This window comes from Silurus meridionalis, chromosome 23 (genome assembly GCF_014805685.1).
Source record: "Silurus meridionalis isolate SWU-2019-XX chromosome 23, ASM1480568v1, whole genome shotgun sequence".
Taxonomy (NCBI): Eukaryota; Metazoa; Chordata; class Actinopteri; order Siluriformes; family Siluridae; genus Silurus; species Silurus meridionalis.
Genome location: NC_060906.1, coordinates 14,205,521 through 14,229,412, shown reverse-complemented (window position 1 = coordinate 14,229,412; position 23,892 = coordinate 14,205,521). Strand labels below are relative to the sequence as shown.

At 36.3% G+C, this 23,892-nt stretch overlaps 1 protein-coding gene across 2 annotated transcripts in view; it reads right to left on the bottom strand.

Moving 5' to 3' along the window:
* The window catches only part of lrfn2b (leucine rich repeat and fibronectin type III domain containing 2b), a 130,294-nt gene that overhangs the window by 35,034 nt on the left and 71,368 nt on the right, over window positions 1–23,892 (bottom strand). For both annotated transcript variants that reach the window (XM_046836721.1, XM_046836723.1), the window contains one exon: window positions 11,646–11,743. In XM_046836721.1, the coding sequence (XP_046692677.1) occupies window positions 11,646–11,743 (98 nt within the window). The remainder of the gene's footprint in view (window positions 1–11,645; window positions 11,744–23,892) is intronic.

Genomic DNA, 23,892 nt, shown 5'->3' with positions numbered 1-23,892 from the left:
TAGAAAGGTACTTGGTGTGACATCTGGAAATAAAAAGGAAGACAAAGAGACGTGGTGGTGGAATGAGGAAGTGCAGGAGAGCATAAGGAGAAAGAGGTTTTCAAAACAGAATTGGGACTGACAGAGTGATGAGAAAAGTAGGCAGGAGTGCAAGGAGATGCGGCAGCAGGTAAAGAGGGATGTGGCAAAAGCCAAAGAAAAGGCATATGAGGAGCTGTATGAGAAGTTGGACACTAAGGAAGAAGAAAAGGATTTTTACCGATTGGCCAGGCTGAGGGACCGAGCTGGGAAGCATGTGCTGCAAGTTAGAGCAATAAAGGATGGAGATGTTAATGTGTTGACTAGTGAGGTGAGTGTGTTGAGAAGATGGAGGGTGTATTTTAAGCAGCTAATGAACGAGGAAAATGAGAGAGAGAGAGAGAGAGAGAGAGAGAGAGAGAGAGAGAGAGAAGGTTGGATGGTGTGGAGTTGGTAAAGCAGGATGTGGATAGAATTAGTAAGGAGGAAGTGAGAGCAGCGATTAAGAGGATGAAGAGTGGAAAGGTTGGGCCAGGTAGAAGGCCCGGTAGAAGCATGGAGATGTTTAGGTGAGATGACAGTGGAGTTTTTAACAAGATTGTTTAACAGGATTTTGAAAAGTGAGAGGATGCCTGAGGACGGGAGAAGGAGTGTGCTGGGACCGATCTTTAAGAACAAGGGAGATGTGCAGACCTGCAGTAACTACAGGGGAACCATGAAGTAATGGGAAAGAGAAGTGGAAGCCAGGCTAAGAAAAGAGGTGACTATCTGTGAGCAGCAGTATGGTTTTATGCTGAGGAAGAGCACTACGGATGCATTATTTGCTTTCAGAATGTTGATGGAGAAGTATAGAGAAGGTCAGAAGGAGTTGCATTGTGTGTTTGTGGATTCAGAGAAAGCATACGACAGGGTGCCGAGAGAGGAGTTGTGGTACTGTATGAGGAAGTCAGGTGTGTCAGAGAAGTATGTGAGGGTGGTGTAGGACATTTATGAGGACAGTGTGACGGCAGTGAAGTGTGCAGTAGAAAGACAGATTAGTTCAAGGTGTTGGACTGCATCAAAGATCAGCTCTGAGCCCTTTCCTGTTTGCAGTGGTGATCGACAGGTTGACGGACTAGGTCAGACAGGAGTCTCCATGGACTATGATGTTTGCGGATGATATTGTTATTTGTGGTGAGAATAGGAAGCAGGTTGAGAGGAGCCTGGAGGGGTGAAGGTATGCGCTGAAGAGAAGAGGAATGAAAGTCAGTAGGAGTAAGACAGAGTACATGTGTGTGAATGAGCGGGAGGGCAGTGAAGTGGTGCGGTTGCAGAGAGAAGAGGTGGAGAAGGTGGAGGAGTTCTGGTACCTGGGGTCAACAGTGCAAAGTAATGGAGAGTGTGTTAGAGAAGTAAAGAAAATTGCAGGCAGGGTGGAGTGGGTGGAGAAGAGTGACAGGAGTGATTTGTGATAGAAGGGTATCTGTGAGAGTGAAAAGGAAAGTTTATAGGACTGTGGTGAGACCTGCGATGTTGTATGGTTTAGAGACGGTGGCATTGAGTAAAAGACAGGAGGTGGAGCTGGAGGTAGCAGAGCTGAAGATGTTAAGGTTTTTGTTGGCAGTGACGACGATGGACAGGATTAGAAATGAGTTTATTAGAGGGACAGCACATGTAGGACGTTTTGGAGACAATGTGAGGCAGGCGAGATTGAGATGGTTTGGACATGTGCAGGTTAGGGACACGGGGTATATCGGTAGAAGAATGCTGAGGATGGAGCCACCAGGAAGGAGGAAAAGAGGAAGAATAAGGAGGAGGTTTATGGATGTGGAGAAGGAAGACATGCAGGTAGTTGGGTTGAAAGAGGCAGATGTAGAGGCCAGAGGGGTATGGAGACAGATGATTTGCTGTTGCAACCCCTAATGGGAAAAGCCGAAAGAAAACGAAGAAGACGAAGAAGAAGAAGAAGAAGAAGAAGAAGAAGAAGAAGAAGAAGAAGAATATATGGTTGGTAGGTTTAGTACAATAGGTTCATATTCCATCCCACTGCATGTGTGCTGTCAAATTTTTTTTTTTTTCTAAATGCAGCCAAAATTCTATTAAATTTGCAGCCATTAAAACACACATATGTATGAATATCCATTTTTAAAGCCAAGGTTTGAATCCTGGAAGCATTCACACCTTGTCTGAATTATTATAATCTATATCATAATTATTATAATTAAGACACGAATGCTTACACATTTTACTTGAAGCTGTTCATCTCCTAGACTAGAAAATGAGCATTTACCTCAGAAACACACATAACATCTAAATGGAAAGTTAAAATACACTACTTATTATGTGTCAATATTAGAAAATCATAGGGAATGTTTGACAGACACATACAGAATTAAATACTAGCATTATACTCCTACTCACATTAGAGCTATTTGATATAAAACTTTGAATTAAATAATATCAAGCATAGACCACCAACTATATAGTTGGCTAATATTCAGTGAAAACTCCACCGTGCATTAATTTGCTTCTCATGTATTTCTTACTTTCTCCCCCAATTGGTTGCTGGATCATTGACGTCACTATGTAGAATTGTTTGAGTTACCAACTGAGCTTGATATTAAATTATTTATTATTTAAAGATGTTAAAGAATTGTACTTGTTGAACATTCTTAATTAACATCATTCTGAGATGACATGAAAGCACAGTTTGATTTGTAAAATCTGCCTCTAAATATACTGCTAATGATCTAATTAGACTCCTATCAGGAAAACAAATAAACAAAAAGGCTGCACTGCTGTTTTAGGAAAACACTATGAAAAGAAATTACATAGTGCTCTAGGAGTTTACCTGTATTGTATTGCTGCTATGCCATAGGTTCTGGCTTGTCTTAGAAAACTGTCAATTAAATTCCAATTACCTCCAAACTGCACTAACCTTGACAAATGAGAGAAGAGAAATGTCATATTACCTCAGTGATTTATCTGAATAAAATATTCTTCACACAATCTCCCAGTACTGTCAGCCCATATTCATCTGATTTATTGCACTAACATCCAAGATCACTGATCTGACAGAAACTATCAAACAGAAGAAAAGATGAGATAGAGGAGCAGCATTTATGCACAACCATAATTCCCTGTAATAAGGAAGGTAAATAGGACACGTACATGCCTCTAAAATCATTGCAAAGTGGAAGATCTTTCATCTCTGAGACTCAAAAATTACTCTTCTACATTTCATTCAGTGACCCTTCATACATCTGATCAAATGAATGGGCTTTTGATATTCAAGAGACTGTGTTTAGTGATCTAGAAAATCTTCAAATGCATGAACATTAATCCATTTGAAATTAAACTGTAAATGTTAATAGTCAGAATTGCAGTTTTGTTAAAACTGTTTTATTTAGGAAAATCATTTTTATTCACAAATATAAAATCTGAGACAGGTACATCTGCTTTACATTCAATTATAAATAACAAATTTAGACTTCTCTAGAACTTGTTTTGGCCATGCCCTTCCGGATGCTTTTTAGGCATGTTCTCTAAATGAACTATGAAGTCATCTTGGTGGCCATTTATACTAATATCACATGACACTTAAACTGCATAAAGGTGAACTGGTCATGTGATTTCAGGGGTAATTAAAATAATTTATTTTTACAGCAGTAAAAATCTTTTAAAAAAATATTGTATATATGTTTGCAAACTATGCAGATATTTCTCAATACTTTAATATTATTGGCTATTTTTCACTGATTGATGACATGTAAACCCGAAAACGTTCTTTTCAGTTTCAGGCACAATAGTTTTGTTCTGATTCTTATAATATAATAATAAGACATTATTTGTTTTATTAATTTCAATAGGTTATTTTAGTGTTTAGTTTGCTAATATTGAGGAAGCCTCAAAACTTCTCATTCAGTTTTTTAAATTTATGTTTATCTTTTTCATAAAAACTTTTATAAAACACATTTAATTTCCAGACACGTTTATCCTAAGAACCTTCCAAATGAAACAAAATTAAATTAAATAAACAGACTTGTTTATTGGACCATTAATGGATTTTCTGAGATTTGAACACATCTTTTGGCTACCATTAATGCCGTAAAATCACTGCATTGTAACTGTGAATCATGTCGCTTTAATTAAAAAATAAAAACAAAAATTGTTTTTTTCTAATAATTTTTCTAACTATAACTGTGTTTTAAACTGATGGTAGTCTTAGTCTGTGGCATAACACACCAGTATTATAATTTATTTACTGATAGTTGCACTGAATTAAAGCATCTGCCAAATTCCATAAATGTAAATATTATGAAGATGACCACAGAGGAACCAGTGGGTCTGTACCAATGTCAATGTCGAATATGTGATCATGATTTGATTAACTAGTATCTTGAGAGCACCTCAGTGTACTAAATGTATCATAACAGTGGGTAAATAAAATAAATCCTTCTTCAGTTTTTCAGTGCATTCAGAAACTTAGAAGATTACAGGACATTGTAACTGCCCTCAAATTAAATGACTGATTATGTGACAATAATTGCCATCAGACACACCTGAAATTGCTACAGTATCCAGAGCAAAGAAATTACATAGTGACCCAAAAGACCTTCAGACATCCAACATGTGATTAAATGAAATGTTCAGCAAAGGGAATTTATTGTTTTATAATGAATTTGATTACAGGGATTAAGAGGCTCAGAATTGATTTTGAGACACCAAGTGCATCGAGGTGGCAAAATGTGAGATTATTCAAAACCGTTTTTTTCTTGAAAGCTTGGCAAATAAAGGATTGGTAATAAGAGGGTGATTATGAATATCAATATCCACTCATGCTGTTTACAAGATGGAAGTGGGAAAATATGGATTTAGATTTTTGAATGAATTCCCTACCCAAGATTTTTCCCATTAAGACGTTAAAAATCACAATTATTTTTTATACAAGCAATTAAAAAAACGTTGACCAAATGGAAAACTAAATATAGGTAAAAAATAAAATAATGTAGAATTCATTGATTAGTGAAGCTGTTTCCAGAACAAAGTAAGAAAATAGTATTTCTTCCACTGATTATTCATATTTGCTTAAGCAAAGGGTACATTATGTACATTTGATTTGAGCCTAATGACATAGACTAATCACATGCATCTTTGGTGAAGCGTGTTTAGATGGATCATTTCCTGCCATTAACTCTGATCTGAAGCAGATCCTTACGCATCATCAAAATCATTTACAGAAAGTACAGCTCAGACTCACATGGTGGTAAGGAATCCATCTGTTAGCTCAACGTGATCACACATTTCTCATTCATCAGTGTCATGTTCACACTTTCAAATCTGGACTACTTTTCAAGAGACAGGGAAAAAAGGGGGAAGATTGTGGTTGAAAAAGATTATGTGAAAAATATTACTGCCAGCTGAACAAACGCAGACTATTTTCCTGGTAATAATAACGGCAAAGGAGTCCACAGATCAGGTTAGCTTGAGAACACAATGCAAGATAACAGGCTTCTGTATTCTGTCACGATTCTTTGTAATGCATTTAAAAATTACATGTTGTTATGGCTACTTATAGTTATAGTTATTACTATACTGTAGTTATTATCAGCAAGTGTGTTTAAAGAAGTATACAAGCAATGGGGTGTGCTCTTTTAGACCAGCTGTTGTGATACCACAAAAAAATATAATATAAATTGTAAATGAATCAACCATCATACTAATATGGAATGATTGACAGTTGTGCAAGTGTATTGAACTCTGATATTAACTTACACGCTCTGAGCCACATTCTCCTCCTGATCTTGAAAGGCACACTAATGTTGCATTCTCACTTTTTTATTAAGGTAAATGGAGAATATTTTGAATTTGAATTATTTTTTATTAAGTAAAAAGTGGGATTCATGGGAAAATAAAGTTTTCATATTTCTGGTTAAAGCTCAAAGTATCTTCCAACAGTTCTGTGGTGAAGATTACATCAGCTTATTTTGTTGCTTTGCTCATTTAACACATAATTTCCCAACCCTTCCTATTATTCAGTTGAGAAAATACATAACTGCTTAGCAGAGAAAAGTGTATGCTAAATAGACACCCCTCACTTGTACCTAATAAAGTGCTAACCTGGTGATATGATGGCAGGTCAAGGGGTCTCAATGAGAATTAAAAACATCTGAAGCATTATATTAGTACTGGCTAATTAGTATCAAGCAATTGCTTCTCGCTAACATGCAGCATGTCATACACACCAGATGGTGCGTGTTTATTGTGAGCACATTGCTTGCACAGCTGATGAAAAATGTCCAGACTGGATTTTAATATACATATATGAACTTTGCACATATAGTCTGTTCACTGCAGGAGGGGACATGGTAATATGCATTACCCCTAAAAGCCAAAAGCTGTAACCTGCTGTTTTTAAAATTTCACTGCTCAGTTCAGTGTGCTTAGAGGGCAAAAACAATGGCTCAGTTTCACACTAGTGTTAAGCCACTGTCTCTGTCTTGCACTCAATAAAGATAGATTTTGAGTTTTTAAGCTTTTATATATAAAAAAAAAAAAATTATGTTGGCAGTTGAAATTTACCCATAAAAATAATTAAAACCAGCACAAAAGCAGATGCAAATGGAGTAACCAATCCCAAATACTAGAAGATACAGTAAGGTGTAATGTTATATAAGATGTTATATTATAGCCAGTTGTCGAGCATTACACTAAAGATCTGTCATACCTTCTAAAATATAAAATGCACATCATAAGTCCACTGCTTTTAAGTCCTCAATCATTCTCCCATCCACTGGAAATATGAGAAACACGATAAGAGCAACATTTGTTACAATTTGTTTTTGTAGTTATTAAAAATATTTAAGTATAAAAGATAAGCCCCACCTTTGCAGAAATAATGGTAGCAAAATTTAGGCATCTTCCAGATGATACAAATAGCATTCGACGAGTGAGCTGATGCAGAAATATTAAAGTCAAATGCAGTAAACCTTGGAGAGTGTTCTCTTCTGCAATTGTATTATGCCTTCCTGGAAAGTGGTATAGCATGAGAGCAAAGGCAAAGAGGGCTTTATGCACTACACATAAACACCTCCAGCAGGAGTTTTACTTTTAGCAGCCATGGTCTTGTTCTTTGAAGGACGAAGCCAAACTCCCTGCAGTATTTCTGAGGTTGACAGATGGACCACATGGTACTCTTATAACCAACACACAGAAACTCAATCAGCTATACGTCCGATAAAAAAATCCTACCTGTAGTATTTAAAATAGAGAAATTGATAATTGATACATGAAAGCATGTACATAGACAGTATCTTGCCAGAATGTATGGGGCTGTGTCTGATGGTACAGAGAAAATAAAAACATTTAGGTTGCAAATGAATGTTAGTAACTTTGGTCTAAACTATTCATAATCAGTGGTTTTATTTTATCACAAGAGGAAATAAAGAAACTCTTACTTGAAATTCCTCGGATCAGTTACACAGTAGCCTAACCAATAAAGATAAGCAAGTGCTTCTCTATTACATTTTGAGCATACCTGTGGCACCTCTGAAGTGCTAGGACATACATTAATTTGCATTTAACAAAGTCTTTTGGTTTCACCCAGCAAGAGTTTGAACTTCTAACAGTTCCAGCTGTCTGAAGATGCTGCCAAACACCCTGCCAGAAAGTGTGCAGCAGGACACAGGGCCTGGATGCTGTGAACTGTGAACTGATTGTTGGTACAACCTCATGCGGTTCAAGCGTAGTTTTTGATTGAAATGTCCTACTTTGGATTAATTAACAGGTCAGAGGGGCTAATCCATCTTAATGCGAAAACATAAAAAATCACAACTGCACTGTATTCCATTTTGCAATATAGACATTACAGTAAATATAACATTTCCTGTGGAGTGAAATTAAATAATAATACAGAGAGATAAAGCCATATACAGGAGTTTAACCATAGATAAAGACAAAAACAAATCTATGCTGAAGTTATAATCCAAGGGGGACAAAACAAACCCTTACTTAAATAGAGCAATAACCTTCATTTAAAATGCTGTGTTTGTTTACAGTAGAATTAGAGATGCGTTCTGCAGAACTAGTTACAGTGGCCTTGGGAGCAGAAACCAAAAGCCAATTCATGTATCAACATCAAGGACAATGTATTTCAGTACAAATAACAGTTATTAATAATTTCTTAATTATATATAGAGCTACAGAGAGTGTCAGGATATTACTCTGGCATAGTTTGTGGAAGTATTAATTCTACAGATTTAATCTTCATGGAGTGACTGCATATAAATCATATTTGTACAATAATTGTAAGTACAATCCTCCTAACCAAACTCTGCAATAATACCTGTATCTTGTTTCTGATGTGATTACTATCATTTGCAAATTTCATGCAATATTTGCAAACTACTGGTTAGTCTATTTGTCATAGTACTACCAAAACCCCAGAACACCACACGTCATAATCACTCTCAAATGGGTCTAAATTCAACTTGATTAATTTCTCCCTCATCTATCCTTATTGCACCTTCCTTTTTGCTCTTATTAATTTGCATATTTAAACCCCAGTGTGTTCTTTGGCTGCCACAAAGCATAAGATCAGATTTGTTGCCATACACACCTGGTAACTGTCTAGTTACCTTTTTATATTTGCCTTGTCTGTGCTGTTTACTGATTGCTTGACTCATGCCTGTTTATGACCTTAAACTTGCTACATGTTTTTTGAATTTGCCTGCCTGACTCTCGAATAAAAACATTAACATTAACCTGCATTTGCATTTGCATCCGCTTTTGCCTCATGACATGACATTATCGTGCTTGTGTGTTGCCAATTGTTCTATAGCCTACATTGTTTGAAAAGTATCTTCTGTTTAATATTATGTATCTGATGCTCAATGTTTTTGCTGTTATGTTGCACTTTCCACAATAAAAGGTTGTGCCCACATCTGTTTCCGTCTAAAATCCCTTACAAAAACAAACGAAATGGTTAAAACTCGAGTGTCTTTAACTCAATCATCTTTGAATCTTTTTCACAATGTTTTTTCAGAATTTGGGTCAGGGTCAAACCCAACCATAGCATTGACTGTAAAACCTTATAATGTTATGAAAAGTACAAAATAATAACTAATTCCAAAATACTGGGAATGTAACTACTGTATAACTATTGTCTATAAAAATGGAGAATGTTAACTATAGATTTTGTAAGTAATAAACTTTTGGATTTCTTCATTGCAACATGGAATTAATTCTATCCATCTTCTCTCCAGACGAAAAGATTCTTGACCTTGAGAAAGCACAGCTTCAAATAGTAAGTGACAAGTTCCAGCGAGTGGATGGCTTTCCTGCTCTCTATGTTCACACTGTACATTTTTGTAGTTACTTTGTACAAAATCTTTGAGAGCTATTATATGTAGATATTATTCAAACATAGAAAATATAAAATTTATGCAAAGTAACTGTAACAAAAATGTACAGTGTGAACACAGAACAGGAAAGTCATCCACTCCCAAGAATAAAAAAAAAATTCTAATTCTGTTCTTATGTGTAACAAAAATGAAATATACTCAAATTTAAAACCAGCTTTCACGCATGAGCAGATTCAAAGCAAAGCCAACCTTTGAAAGACATTTTGGAATACAGATAAGCACCATGGAATCAGGGATTTTTGTAAATGGTTTAGCACCATGGACAGAAATATAGTTGTATACAGCTCAGTATTCCTCTGTAGGGACATAACACGTGAATCGAGAGGAATACTGGGAACTGAGACACCGTGAGCTGCAGTACTGAAGCAAACCACATGAGAAATAAGTCCTACTGTCTAATGACTATTTCACAACTGAGGAAGCAGACAGGAGCGTTTGATTTGCACTGTAGCTGAAATGGACTCCATGCATGTTGAACGGTCTCTGCTGAGCTGTCCATGACAATAATTTGAGCAGACTGCTCACTAAAAGTCCAGGGTCAATTTCAAACTTTCTGTTTCCATTACAAAGGGCTATAACTGTTTTAATGTCTCGGAGCTGTTAAAATCTTTTGGTCGGCCAATATTCCAGAAAATTGCCTCATGGGTTTTCTGTTGCCTTCAACTTCCTACTATTGATTTTGGACCGTTAAATGCACAATAGTTTCAGCCCTTTATTACTCTGTTTCCTGACATGAGGCAAGTGGTGAGACTGGAGTGCCTCTTACACTTTGCTTTACCCAGCTTACATTTCCACTGATTTGACCTGCACACAACATCTACGACAAGACAGAAAAACATAACAACAGCCATCTAGATGGATTATGTCTTGTTATTATAACTTATAACCCAAAATCATTATTGCCAGAACCAGAACACACATCTCACCAATCATTGAATGATGTATTTATTTCACTGCTCCCAATGAGGACATTAGGAAAGGACAGAAGCATAAGATGACAGGATCTTTGTATTTGTTGTTTGTTAATGTATTGTCAAACAGTTGAATCTGCTGTTACTGTCTATAACAGTTCTGCAGACTGTGTCCAGGCTCTGAATCACGTGTGCAATCTGTCGAACGGATAGACCGGTCATCACCGGTGGGGTGACATCACAACCAGGAAGCTATAAAAGCACATACCGTGGAGATGGCGCAAGGTTCTGTTTGTTCAGAAAGCACTCTGTGTGTGTCTGTGTTGCCAGGAAAAGCCAAGGTGGGTATAGGTAAGTGGTAAAATGAAAAATAAGAAATGGAAAGAATGAAATATAAAGGCAAGCAGTCTTTCAGGCTGTGACACACACACAGTCTATGTGTGCTTTGTCTGAGAGCGGAGCATGCTCAGGGGTGATGTGCACCCGGTGCCCGCCCCTCCTCAGCACCCTCAGGGGACTGGCTCTTTAACCCTGCCACAAATAGTGCTCCAGGGCATGACGATCTCCAGCCTCAGCCTCTGCCTAGGAATTTACCGGATGGGGGGCTCGCTGCCTCTTCAGGAATGACCCAGAGTACCTGTGTGGGACCTGGCCGTTGTTCTGCAGGCCTTGTCTAAGCCTTCCTTCAAGCCCTGTCCAAAGTGCCCTTGAGATTTCTAGACTATTTTTTATTGGCCATCTCATCTCTAAAGAGAGTTGGGGACCTTCATCCCCTTTCCATGAGCCCCTCCTGTCTGCAGTTACCTGCTGTACATGGATGTGCAGATCTCTGTTGAGTCAGTCTTTTAGATACTCTCAAAGTATGTTAAGGTAAAACAAAACATAGTTTATGTATTAATTTTTTTTATTTTTTTATTATTATCTGCTCGCTCCATTTTATTTTCTAGTAAGTATTACTATATCCTCTGGGTAAATACTTAATGGAAATTTAACTAATTGTCTCACATGATGCGTTTAACCCTTGTCATGTCCTCAACTTGTCTTGTAGAAGACAAATAGAGCTGTCGTCATGGTGATGAAAAAACCTTCTCTTTATTCCAGATCCTGACATCACTACCTCTTTGGTTTTAAACCAGCAGGTTAAAAAACTGTATTTGTCATCTTAGAACGAGTAAAAAAAAAGCATGGAACGGGTCAAGATTAGACCTGCTCCAACACCATGTCAGTGAAAAAGCACTATACATGTGTGTGTGTGTGTGTGTGTGTGTGTGTGTGTGTGTGTGTGTGTGTGTGTGTGTGTGTGTGTAATACTCACAGGAAAAGAAATGGTAATAATTAGGCATCCCTTTGGATCTGTCTGCAGTGTTTTTGAGACTTTGCTGCTGGATTCATGCTGCACAAAACACACTTCACCTACACAAACACAAAACACAGTCAATATTATAGATTTACAATTAGCCAGGTCCTGTTGCTTTTTCAGCTTTAGGCACTGATATTTACATGCAACACCATGTTCGTTCCAAAAATAGGACAGCAGTTGCGCTACTGTGACAGCAAAAGTTGTTAGTCTTGGAATAAGCAGGGTATTTATTTATTTATTTAATTATACATTTTTTGCTTTTCTTTTCTTTTCTTTTTGTTTAGTTTAGTTTTTTTTTATTTTTTATTTTTTTTACATTTTAGCACTACTGTCACAGTCAAGGTCACATTACAATGTGATAAAAATAATGTTTAGGGGGAAAAAATAAAAAAGATGATGCAAAGGGAAAGAATTCATTTGGGTGTTTGACTTGGAATTAAAAGGTGATGAACCAGATGAAGGTATAATTGAAAGAGATACAGAAAAAAAGAAAGTGAAAGTTATATTTGCTTTATTTATGAACATTAGTAGTCTAAGTCAATATTAAAAAGCAGGTGGACTATGGTTTATATTTTCTGAAGGTGACCTGGTAATTATAAGGTAGTGTCTCCACTGGACTTTGTTTCCTAAATGTTACTAACAGTAAAAAGCTAGCAAACCTTGTTAGCTGTATACCAATTTACCACATTCTGTCAAAAATCTGAGTTTTGAGTTTTGACATAAACCGTACTCTTCACAAGCTCATTCCTATCTTGTGCACGAGTCATTTTTTACATTTATATTTTACAATATATTTATATTCAAGACAGCCAGGTGCTGTTAAATAAATGGACTTGATTAATAGATCATAGTGTGACCACCTCTATAAAAGCCCAAAGTTTTAGCAGTATGCTAGTCTGAAGCATTCAGGCAGAGATACTCAAGTTTTAAAAGGCTCTGGTAAAAGTACTGACAATCCTTTTTCACTCAAGTTAAAGTAAAAAAGTTTGGGCTTTGACACGAACTTAAGTAAAATGTAGTCATTACTACTACCTGTTTTAGTGTCACGCTGGTAACTGGACCTCACATCATATTAATATATTTATTATCTAATGTATGTATCCATGCTGAACAACAACCATATAGAACATAATCAGAGAAAAGATGATGATGATCAGGTGATCAGGAATGTCTCTGTTTTCAGTCATGTTTACATCACTGACGCCCTCTGTCTTATCCTTGTTAACATACTTCTTGTTGCCTTGTGCCTTGTTCATTGTTGGCTTCGTAAACTAGCCTAAGTCTGTGGTGTGTGAGAGCCAGGAAATGATACACCAGTGGTTGGTTGAAAAAGCCACACAATGACAAGAAATAGGTTGATGGGCTAAAATCGGTGAAGGGAGAAGAAAAAATATTGACATTTCACCAAATAGATTCAAACTAAAGTAACAAGCCTGGGTTGAAAATGTAAGAAGTAGAAAGTACAGATATTTGTCTAAAAAAATTCATGAGTGAAAGTAAAAAGTTGTTCGAAAAATAAATATTAAAGTACTGATACCAGAAAAATCTACCTAAGTACAGTAACGAAGCATTTGCACTTTATTACTTCTCACCTTTGTATTCAGGTGTGTTTTAGCCTATTGCTTGTGTGCTCTTTTCTTTAAAAAGAACATTGCAGCATGGCTTAGGTTTGTTGGATCTGAACAAACTACAAGACCTCTGAAACAATATTCTTTGGACAGATGAGACCCAAGTGGACTTGTTTGATCACAATGCTTGGTGAAAACTAAACAGCATATCAGCATAAACACCTCATACCAACTGTCAAGGCATTGGAAGGGTGATGATTTGAGCTTGTTTTGCATCCACAGGATGTGGACAACTTGCATTTATTGAGTTGGAAATTAACTCTCCTGAATACCAAAGTATTTTAGAGTCAAATGTGAGGCCATCTTTCTGACAGCTAACGTTTGGACAAAATAGGGTCATGCAACAGAACTGTGATCCCAAGTACACCAGCAAATCTACAAGAGAATGTCTAAAAAAGAACAGAATCAAGGCACTGCAATGACCAATTCAAAGTCCAGACCACAAACCAAATGAAATGCTGAAATGATGGGACCTTAAGAGAGCTGTTCGTAAAGAAATACCCAGAAACCTTTTAAAGAAGAGTGAGCCAAAATTCCTCCACAACGACATGAGGCACTGACAAACTCCTACAGAACTCAATTACTTCAAGTTATTGCTGCTAAAGGTGGTTCTACATGCTATTAAATCCTAAGGTGTAGTTCGTTTTTTACACATGGATTCTCCATTTCAGCTTGATTTTTGTAAAAAATAAAAATAAAAAAAAAATAACGACAGTGTAATGTGGTTGTATTTACCTACTTTTAAAACCTAAAAAGGACCAGGTGACCATGTATCATGTCATGATACACACAAACCATAAAATTCAAAGAAAGTGTACTTTAAATTTCACATGACTGTATGTCAGTGAAATTATAAAACAAAAATCTAGTTAGAAAAAAAACATGTACATTTGTAATTGATAAAATTGTCATGTTTTTATCAACCAAGTAACGTATGTGAGCAGGTTATAGGCAAAAGTAGTTACTACATATGTTGCATAATGTAACCTACAGATTTATTTATTTTTTTTACACTGAAGATATTGACCCTTCCATTTGTATTAATATACCTAAAATGGATAAAATTGATCTATCTAACATGTCTGAGAGCCTTTTGTGACAAAAGGCTTCTAGCATTGTGGATCAAAGGAATCAACCTTTGCTTGGCTTTTGCCCTTTCAAGGTCAATTGTTGGAATTGGAATTCCAATCCAAAATTCCTCATCCATGATAAAAAATCACCTGGGTCTGTGGCCAACTGCTATTCCTCTCACATACTGTCAACTCAAACAAACATTCATCAACAAGGAATTCCAAGAAGTCTGCCTGCACCCAGAATCTGGGAAACCTGCTTTCACTGATCCAAAATAAACAACACACCACAGGTAATGCACTAACATGCTCTACTTTGGCTGCAGATAAAATGTGCCATATTTAGCATCCTATTTTAAGGCACGGCCTCAACAACCTACTCCGAGTTGGCATACATGGATGACTCTTTATTTCTTTCTTTTAGTCTTTTTCAAGCTGGAAAAAACAAGGATCATTTTAGACTAAGAACCTACTTGCACTTGCAGGCTTTAAAACAGTAGATGTAACCAGTTGAACCTCTATAATCGAAAATAAATGTATTACTCCCTATAATGCTTTCATGCTGCTCTGATTTACATGTCTTTCACTGCACTAGTTGACTCAGGGGCAGCTGGTAATTTCATGGATGAAACAGTGGCTCAATTGCTTAATATCCCTCTTGTCCCAGGCTCCTTGATGGCACCGCTTCAAGTAGTGTGGGGGGAAAAAACATTAAAAAATGAACAAAAATAATGGTTAAAAAAATAACCAAGCAACCGCATAATTTTATGTTCACTATAGTTACGTACTCATGATCGGCAGATAACCTGAAAGCAAAATGAGCTAATCACTAATTAAAACCCAGGGTAGAGTGGAGTTTTCTGAACCCCACTCAAACCTCACCAAAGTATTAAGGCCAAACCAAGTCTTAGAGTAACTAGGTGTAAGGCTAGGTGTTACAACTGACACACACCCACCTCAACATGGGACACCTGACAATTGAAGAATACAGAGGCAGGTGGAAAACAAATTCTGGTGGCAAACCGTACGACATGATGTTGAGCAGTATGTCAGTACCTGTTCACTCTTAGCACACTCCCACACTTCCAGCCACTTCTTATACATCAACCACTGAACCACTTCTGATACATCAACAACCAAGATAACACATCACCCTGGATTTTATTACAGACTTCTACAGTTCACAAGGTAACATCCTCATCATCACCATAGACTAACTAATCATCTAAACAACTGCATGTGGATAGCTAACACATTAGATATATCATGTGGCAGGAGGACACTGTTCTAATCAACTGAGTGATGATTTGCAATTTTTTTATCTGTTTATCTGAACTGTCAGTTCTTTTTAACATCTAACTGTAATTAGGTAAAAGTTATTTAATGTCAAAGATGTAAATATTTATCTATGTATCTCTATCTATCTATCTATCTATCTATCTATCTATCTATCTATCTATCTATCTATCTATCTATCTATCTATCTATCTATCTATCTATCTTTTTTTTTTTTTCATTTTTAACATAGAAATACTGAAGTATGGTAACATAGAAAGTATTTTCCATGCCAGCAATTAGCCAATATATTTATTGATGGATTAGGAGTGATTTATTCCCATCTATCCTAAACAATAAAGCACATGGAGCTTAATAAGTTCATTCTGCAGTTATACATCAACCTAATGTAATGAACTCTCCAAACTCCCAGACTGATTACCTCCCACACACAGTACACTAATGCAACCCACTCTGTCAGTTTTTTTGCCTGCGTATGAAGTCATATTACTCCTCTTTGTATTCCCTTTGTTAATCCTTCTGATTGCAATAGTTGTGCAAATGTAACATACGCATGATCTATACAGCCTGAGTGATGCTTTCCTGCTTGCTGGTTTCAATCAAACTAAATTAACTGAAATAATCTTGCAGGAGAAGTTGCTGCTAGTTTGTGCTAAACAAACTTAGTTAATCTTGTATCAGTGTTGAAGCATACGGTTTTTTTTTCCACTTAGCTGTTCACAGGACTGTCTCACAATCTAAGGTAATCAGTTTTCCCAGTATTTCCATCAGCTGAGACATCCCCATGTGTATTCATAACAATATCATAACATATAAGCAGAACAGATGTCTAAGTTTTAGCCCTCATCATTTTCTGCCTGTTATCCACTGCACAACGACTAAACGACTTTTATTCCTTTGCAGTGAATACCATGGGAAAAAATATTTGGACTTCTTCTTGAAAATGACTATGTCTAGTACATATTATAATCTTGTGCCAAACACAATTTCTTCATTCTATTTTGTGATGCACAGTATTTTTCTTTTTTAGAATCTAACACTTTAACACAAAGCCTTGGCAATGCAGTGTCTCTCAAAAGAGTTCAGGGATGCTCAGAGGTCGATGAAGCAAGGGGTCTGTGAATTTTTTTATTAAAAAAAAGATGCTTGTCAGAGGAGTTGAAAATGAAAAGAAAGGATTGGCACGTTCAGATATGTTCAGCTCAATAAAAGATGCCTAGCCAGCTAGCCGATGTGCTATAAAGTGAGTAAGCTTCTATGTAATCTACTTCCTCATATAAACAAAAGTCAGTTCATCTATATGTTTTCCTTGGTCATAGAACCGTTATATAAAAGCAGTATAATACATGCAATCAGGGTTACACTGAATATTGTTAGAGCTGTAAATAATTATGGTACTTGCCCTGAGATTGTTATATTGCTTAATTAACCTCATTCACAATAAAAAAAAGGTTCTGAAACAAATAGCTAGTCGAATGCATTCAAATATAAAAGGATAATGTAATGGATATTTACTCTTTGCTGCAGGTAGATATTTATTTGTGAATGGTTGCCATGGTGGTGTGTGTGTATTCGTGTGTGTGTGCAATAGGTTTGTGTGCATGCAAGGTCCATTCTCTTATTTTAACAGAACAGTGAGTGCCTTTTACTATAACTTCACAATAAGCGATCATACAGAGGATCGAAAGACACCGCAGCATTGTGGAAAAGCTTGCAAAAAAACCAAAGCATGCATCAATGACACACAAAATAACCTGATCAACTAAAGCACACTCACCTGAAGCGTAACTTTAGCTGTTAGACCTATCGCTTAAAAGCAACAGCTTGACCAAATATAGAATATAAATTAGTGCTTCCTTTTTTCAATGCAGACATCCTGAGGTTTAGAAATACCAATTTTTCCTTTAATAACAGAATAGTTTGGTTCAAAAAGAAAAATCACATTCTCTAATGCTTTTAGTTCCTTAACATCCTCTATCCATTGTTATCAATAATCATATCAATACAGTGTTAGAAACTACATAGACTTATATAGAGAACAGAGAGTATAGAACAAATCCATACCTTGAGCCAAATCTGTGTACAATGCTAAAACTGAGTGTTCCCTTACTAGCTACAGTACACCAGCTTTGCAGATCCAGTGCAAAACTAAAGAAAAAAACGTCAGACACTGAGCCCTTATTGGTTTTGAGTGACAATATTTGGGGCAAAGGAAACGCTGTGTACATTTTGGGTAAGGACAGCATTGTGTACACGCTGCTCGAGAACTTATTTAGCTTGAAGCCTGAGCCGAGCCTCTTTCAGGCAGTACAACACTGAATGTGTGACTCAGCTCTCCCTAAAAAGACCATTCCTAATGGGAACGAAAACCAGCAGAGCATTTTACTTTCACACATGCACACACACACACAGACAGACACGTGCATACAGGCACAGACACAGACACACGCACGCACACACACACACACACACACACACACACACACACACACACACACACACACATATACAGTATACACTGCAGCCTCACTGGTGCCTGGAATCCATCTGTCGAATGGATCCATCAATTTGCTCACAATTCCCATCTGAACAAATTAAAATAAATGGCCCGTGGATGCAAATGCACCTGCTCAGCAAAATCTCTATCCTTCTTCAAGCAAGTGTAAAAAGAACAGACAGAAGAACATTAGAAGAAAATAAATATTTAGCATGCAAAAGTGTTTGGCGAACTCATTGTGTGACTGGGCTGTGTCCTGAATATAGATGAAGTCTTAAGAGCATGAGACGAGGCAGGGATTTACTATGGATAGAGGAAGCACAAGAAGATGAAAAAAATAGCCCTGCTACCCGGGTATATATATATATATATATATATATAACTCCTATCTTAGAAATGCGCAGAAAAAAAACACAAAATATATTTTCTAGATATCAAAATTCTATTTATTCTATTTTTATTAATACATTTTTTTCTGAATTATCAATGTAATCCCAGTACTATTTTACAGATGAAAAACAAATACAAAATGATACACAAAATGAAAGATCTTTTCCCACAGTATTGCTTACAGCTATGTTATCTTTTCAGTTCTCTTTCCTTTCTTTTTTTTTACTAAATGCACTGTTTCATACATAACCTTGACCTACATTCATATTTAAACAGATGCAGCCTTTTTTCCCATTCAGCACAAAAAATAATTCAAAGATTCTCCAGATTCTCCAATGTATCCACAGGCAGATTTTTGTCTGTGAACATGCCTGCTTTGAAGAGACAATCAATGAGTAAGTTGATAGCAGATCAAAAATAATTATGTTGGACATTTAACAGCATTCAGAATATGGGATGAAAATATCCTGAACCCAATCAACTACTGTATATCTTATAATTGTGTGAGATTTTATTCATGGGCTGAAAGTAGTCTAAACGTCAGTTCTGCTGCATACTGCATACTGCGTACTTTGTGAACACCTTGCCAAGATGAAAATGGTGTAGTTTGGCACATAAAGCAAATGATTGAAAGGATGTTTATTTACTATATTTTTGCAGGTTATGGGTGAAGAAAACAACAGTAAAAGAAGTACTCAATAGGCATCCAGCAAGTCTTGGATTAACAGATTAGCTGCAATCCCATGAGGGTATGTTGCATGTTAGAATCTGCTGTGACTGTTAGTGATGGTGTATTTGAAGGGGAAAATGAGCCTGTCAAATGCAAGATCTAGTTGGGCAAACACTCAAGCACATATGCACACACACACACACACACACACACACACACACACACACACACACACACACACACACACATACACGTAGAAGCAGACGCCTCAATGTGCTTTTGATCCATAAAACATGAAGTTCATTAGGTTCGCACACACACACACACACACACACACACACACACACACACACACACACACACACAGAACCAATTAAACATTTCCGGAAACAGGAAGGAAATGTCAGCACGAACAGAGGCTTTCACAAACAACAACAGAATGTTTTGCAGTTTGTGACTATGGATTCTTAAATGATTCCTTGTTTTGCAAAGCTACTGTCTTCAGGATTTGTAAAACATGTGACTATCCAATGAGAATGAACTAAAGAACAATGACAATGAAGTAGCAATTACTTTTAACATTACAGCCCATGGATGTCTATTTCTAGAAATGACCCCAAAAAAAACCCTAATCATGCACATGTGACCCCAAATTAAGCACTATGTACAGGTAAAATTGTGTTTCCACATTAATGTGACGAGATAATGAATACTTAGAGGCATCCTCTTAACCGGTCACCTTAATAAATATTCTAGCACTTCCCTTACTGAATAACTCAACCCTTCGCTTTACTCTGGAGTCTTACATTTAAAAAGTTCTCATAAAAACATCGAAAGTTTAAAATGTTATCCTGTAATACATTGAAAACTGCTTTTACTCTTAAGCGACAAGCAGCATGACTTTTTCACAAACCCATAGAGATAAGTTAAATGGATTCAATACATATTGATGTATAACCTACATCAGCAAAGACAGATTACCAGATTTTATCACACAGTTTGTAAAGATAAACAACTATAGCACTTATGATTAAGATAGACGTGGAAACTTAATGCACAAATCCTTTCCATCTATGATGTGAGATTTTCACCAAAGGTATAATCCTGTCTCTCTCTTGGACATTTTTGGAGGATCATCAGCGATGTTCACCATCCAAAGCGCAGCTTGTTTAACTTGGGTGTCTTTTTTTGTAGGCCTCTGTTTCACCTACAGTATATCTGGTGATCTCTTAGAATTGTTATGGAGTGGAACAAGGATGATGTCGAAAGTTGCCCCCATACCAGTTCTGGCTGTTATTTGTTGAGTTGTTGAACAGTTTCATTTTTATAGTTCAAACTGATTGAGCTGGATTCCCTGCTTGCATGTTGATTACACAACCCCAGAGTTTGTGAGAGAACCCAGCATAACTAACAATCCATTATTCCCTTTCTGAAATCACCCTGGTGCATGATTCTGACACACATGGCCTGCTGTGGATCACTTTGAAGAAAAACCTTGCCAAATCAATGCCAAATAGTTCCTATAAAATAAATATCACAGTGCTATCACAGCCTAATTAAATATATAGTGACTGTGGACCTTTGAAGCAGTTGCAAGGTACACTACCATAGTTATAGTTTGTTGAGTTCCACCTAAACTTATTGCTTTTCCATTTTATGTCTTATTAAAGAATCTGATCAAAAATTCTAGCAAGCAAAGTTGCATAAAATGGTGTGTTATGCTTATTTACTGAATATATTGCAGTAGAGAAAGTGATGATTAAAACCCTTAAGAGAAAAAAATCAGTCTTGAAAAATTCACTCCATCATCAGCTAACAAAATCCTTTATATTAAATAACTATTCAATATACAGGCAGCACTCCGGCTTTGATGCTATTCTTAATCATTCATACATCTGGAGATATGCGCAAATGCAAAAAAGATATCTCGGCCGATTTCATTAACGACACGTCGCGTTTGAGCAAATAACCACCCCCATACCCCACTCATCTCTCCTCCATTGCTCTCCCCTACTCTGTCTTTCAGGAACTATTTAATAAGCATCACAGCCCAAAACACGTTTACCACAAACAGTTATGAAGAGCAGGAACAAAATGCCATCAAAAGAACACTTTTTTAAATACACAGTCAATAGCTCTGTTTTAAACTGCATTCTACCGTAATAAAACAAACGGTCAAAGCGGTAGCCAAGGTTCCACCATTTCTAAAACAGATATACAAAAAAGATAATATAACAAAAAGCTTCATGTATTGGGTAGTTGCATTGGGGCCCCTTAGTGGTTAAAATAATAGAAACTGTAATTTATCTAACTAAATTGACACATTTATTATGAAGCTTTTGTATTAATATGTGTGGCAAAAATTGCAAAAAAAAAAAAGAGTATTCTATTGTAATAAAATTGATTAAACAAATCCACTCTTTCTTTCTATTAATATTATTAAATATTAAAATATTAGTCTTTAACTAGCAAGTTAGCATCTAGTGTAAGTGCTAGACTAACACACACATTCAGCTGCTAGCTCATTACTGCTAGATATGACCACAGTAGCATGTTGAATTTAAAGATATTCACCAGCAATGTAGCAGAAACTCAAATCACCTACAATTCATTTCCCAGCTAGAGGCACCCAGCCCAGATGATCATACGCAATGAATTTTTGTTGATACATTATGGATTTCATTTTCTGTTTTTCTATTGATTATTTCCTTATTCACGTTCAATAATTTTGAATATATTGTTTATTAAGCTGCTTTTTCATATTCATAACAATTAAATAAGAATTCTGTGTATTCTTTAATATAAAGTAATATGATTGCTGTGGTTAAATAAACTATAATGTTGAAGCATACAAAGACAACTTTGTGGAAAAACCACAAGGTGTCCACAAACTTTTGTCCATCAATGTTTCTGAAGTCCTTGTAAATCCTGCTTTTGCAAACATTTACACACATCCTTGCACAAAAAAAAACCCTTGATGAATGAGGCTCATTGTTAAGGATGTGTGACAGTGTATCAGTCATTCTACACAATATTAACTATAAAAAGCCAACATTGTTGTGCTCATACTGTATGAAACTCATGAATTTGTGCTTTCAACATAAAGCAAACCAAATATACACACAATCTACTCATTTTTTTAATTGGTTACTGTAGTGAAAATGTAGATGTTAAGTACTTGACAAAGGCCCAATGTATGGTCATTTGTATTAGTGATTTTACTACATAGATATAACTCATTTGTTGATTTGTTCATTTTTTTCATTAATTAATTAATATACACTGGATTTAAGGTTCGAATACACCCTGGAAAGAATAGCAGTTTATCAAAGAGCACACATTCACAGAATTAGGGGCTTAAATTAACTAGTCCACCTAAATGAACATGTTTGGAAGTTACAAGGAAATTTATGAACCCAGTGGAAGCCCATGTGCTACAGTAGGTAACCCAAAGGGATGAATTATACGGCTAAAATCAACATAAAATTATAACAAAACTTATAACAATTTAGACTTTTTGATTTTTAAATACTAAAAGCATGCACAATTCACTGTACAAAGGTAGCACATGGTTTGGCAAGAAAGCCTAAATAAACTGGAACACACCCTTGTTATATCATCATTCATTCCAAAAAGCTGTTACCCTTAATCTCAACTTCTCTTTATCCATATGCCAAAGTTATCTACCTGCCTCTCGCATGCTGTCTCTCAGTTAAGTACAGCAGTCAATGGAGGCATATTACTCAATCTCCCTTTCTAATAATAAGAGCCAAATTCTCCTGGTGAAAAGCCTAAAGCACTAAAGCACAGTGAATTTGAATTGATTGAGGAAAAGTGGGATGGGAAAAGGAAATTCATTCACAGAGAAGGTCGATCGTTAGCATGAGCAGATCGCTCAGGGTTCAGCTGCTGGCAGAGCACATTAATAATGCAACACAAAAAGCTGTGTCTCGTGGCGTGATATTTTCCTCATTTTTCCTTTTTATACCTCTATCGGCACAGGAAGAATATTCACCAGGAGGGTTAAAACTGCAGGCTAGTGCAATCTGAAAACGTGCAACGCGTTACTGTGGGACATTAAAAACACTAATGGGGGTAGTAATTGCAGCGGTAATGGCGATTTTAAATTCCTTAGATAAATCTGATTGATCACTTCAGTCCTGAACATTAAGTGTTAATGAGTTTCTAAAAGCAATATTATGTGCAATGGACTGGCGTCTCCAACCAGGGTGTATTTGCGCAATATGTCCAGTGTTTCTATGATATGCTCAAGAACCATTGCAACTCTGATCATGGTGAAATTGTATACTGAAAATATACAAAATATATATTTCATCATCCTATTAAAAATATATATATCTCGGCTGTCTCTGTTCTGTTCAGGTCAAATTGACCCTTTTACAAAAAATGAAAAATATTAAACATTTTACCTAACATGAACAAGACATTTTAATATACATCCCACAGCCTAGATTACTGTTGTTTCTTTACTGAATGCTGCACAACACAACATTCTTAAAATAAGTGAGCCCTGCACATTGTTAGCACAAATATATGATTTTAAAAATTCATCCAAAGGACTGCATTTTCATTCAGTGATTTCTCACATAGCAAGATGATGCATTAATCTGTCTCGGTGTTAAATATGCAA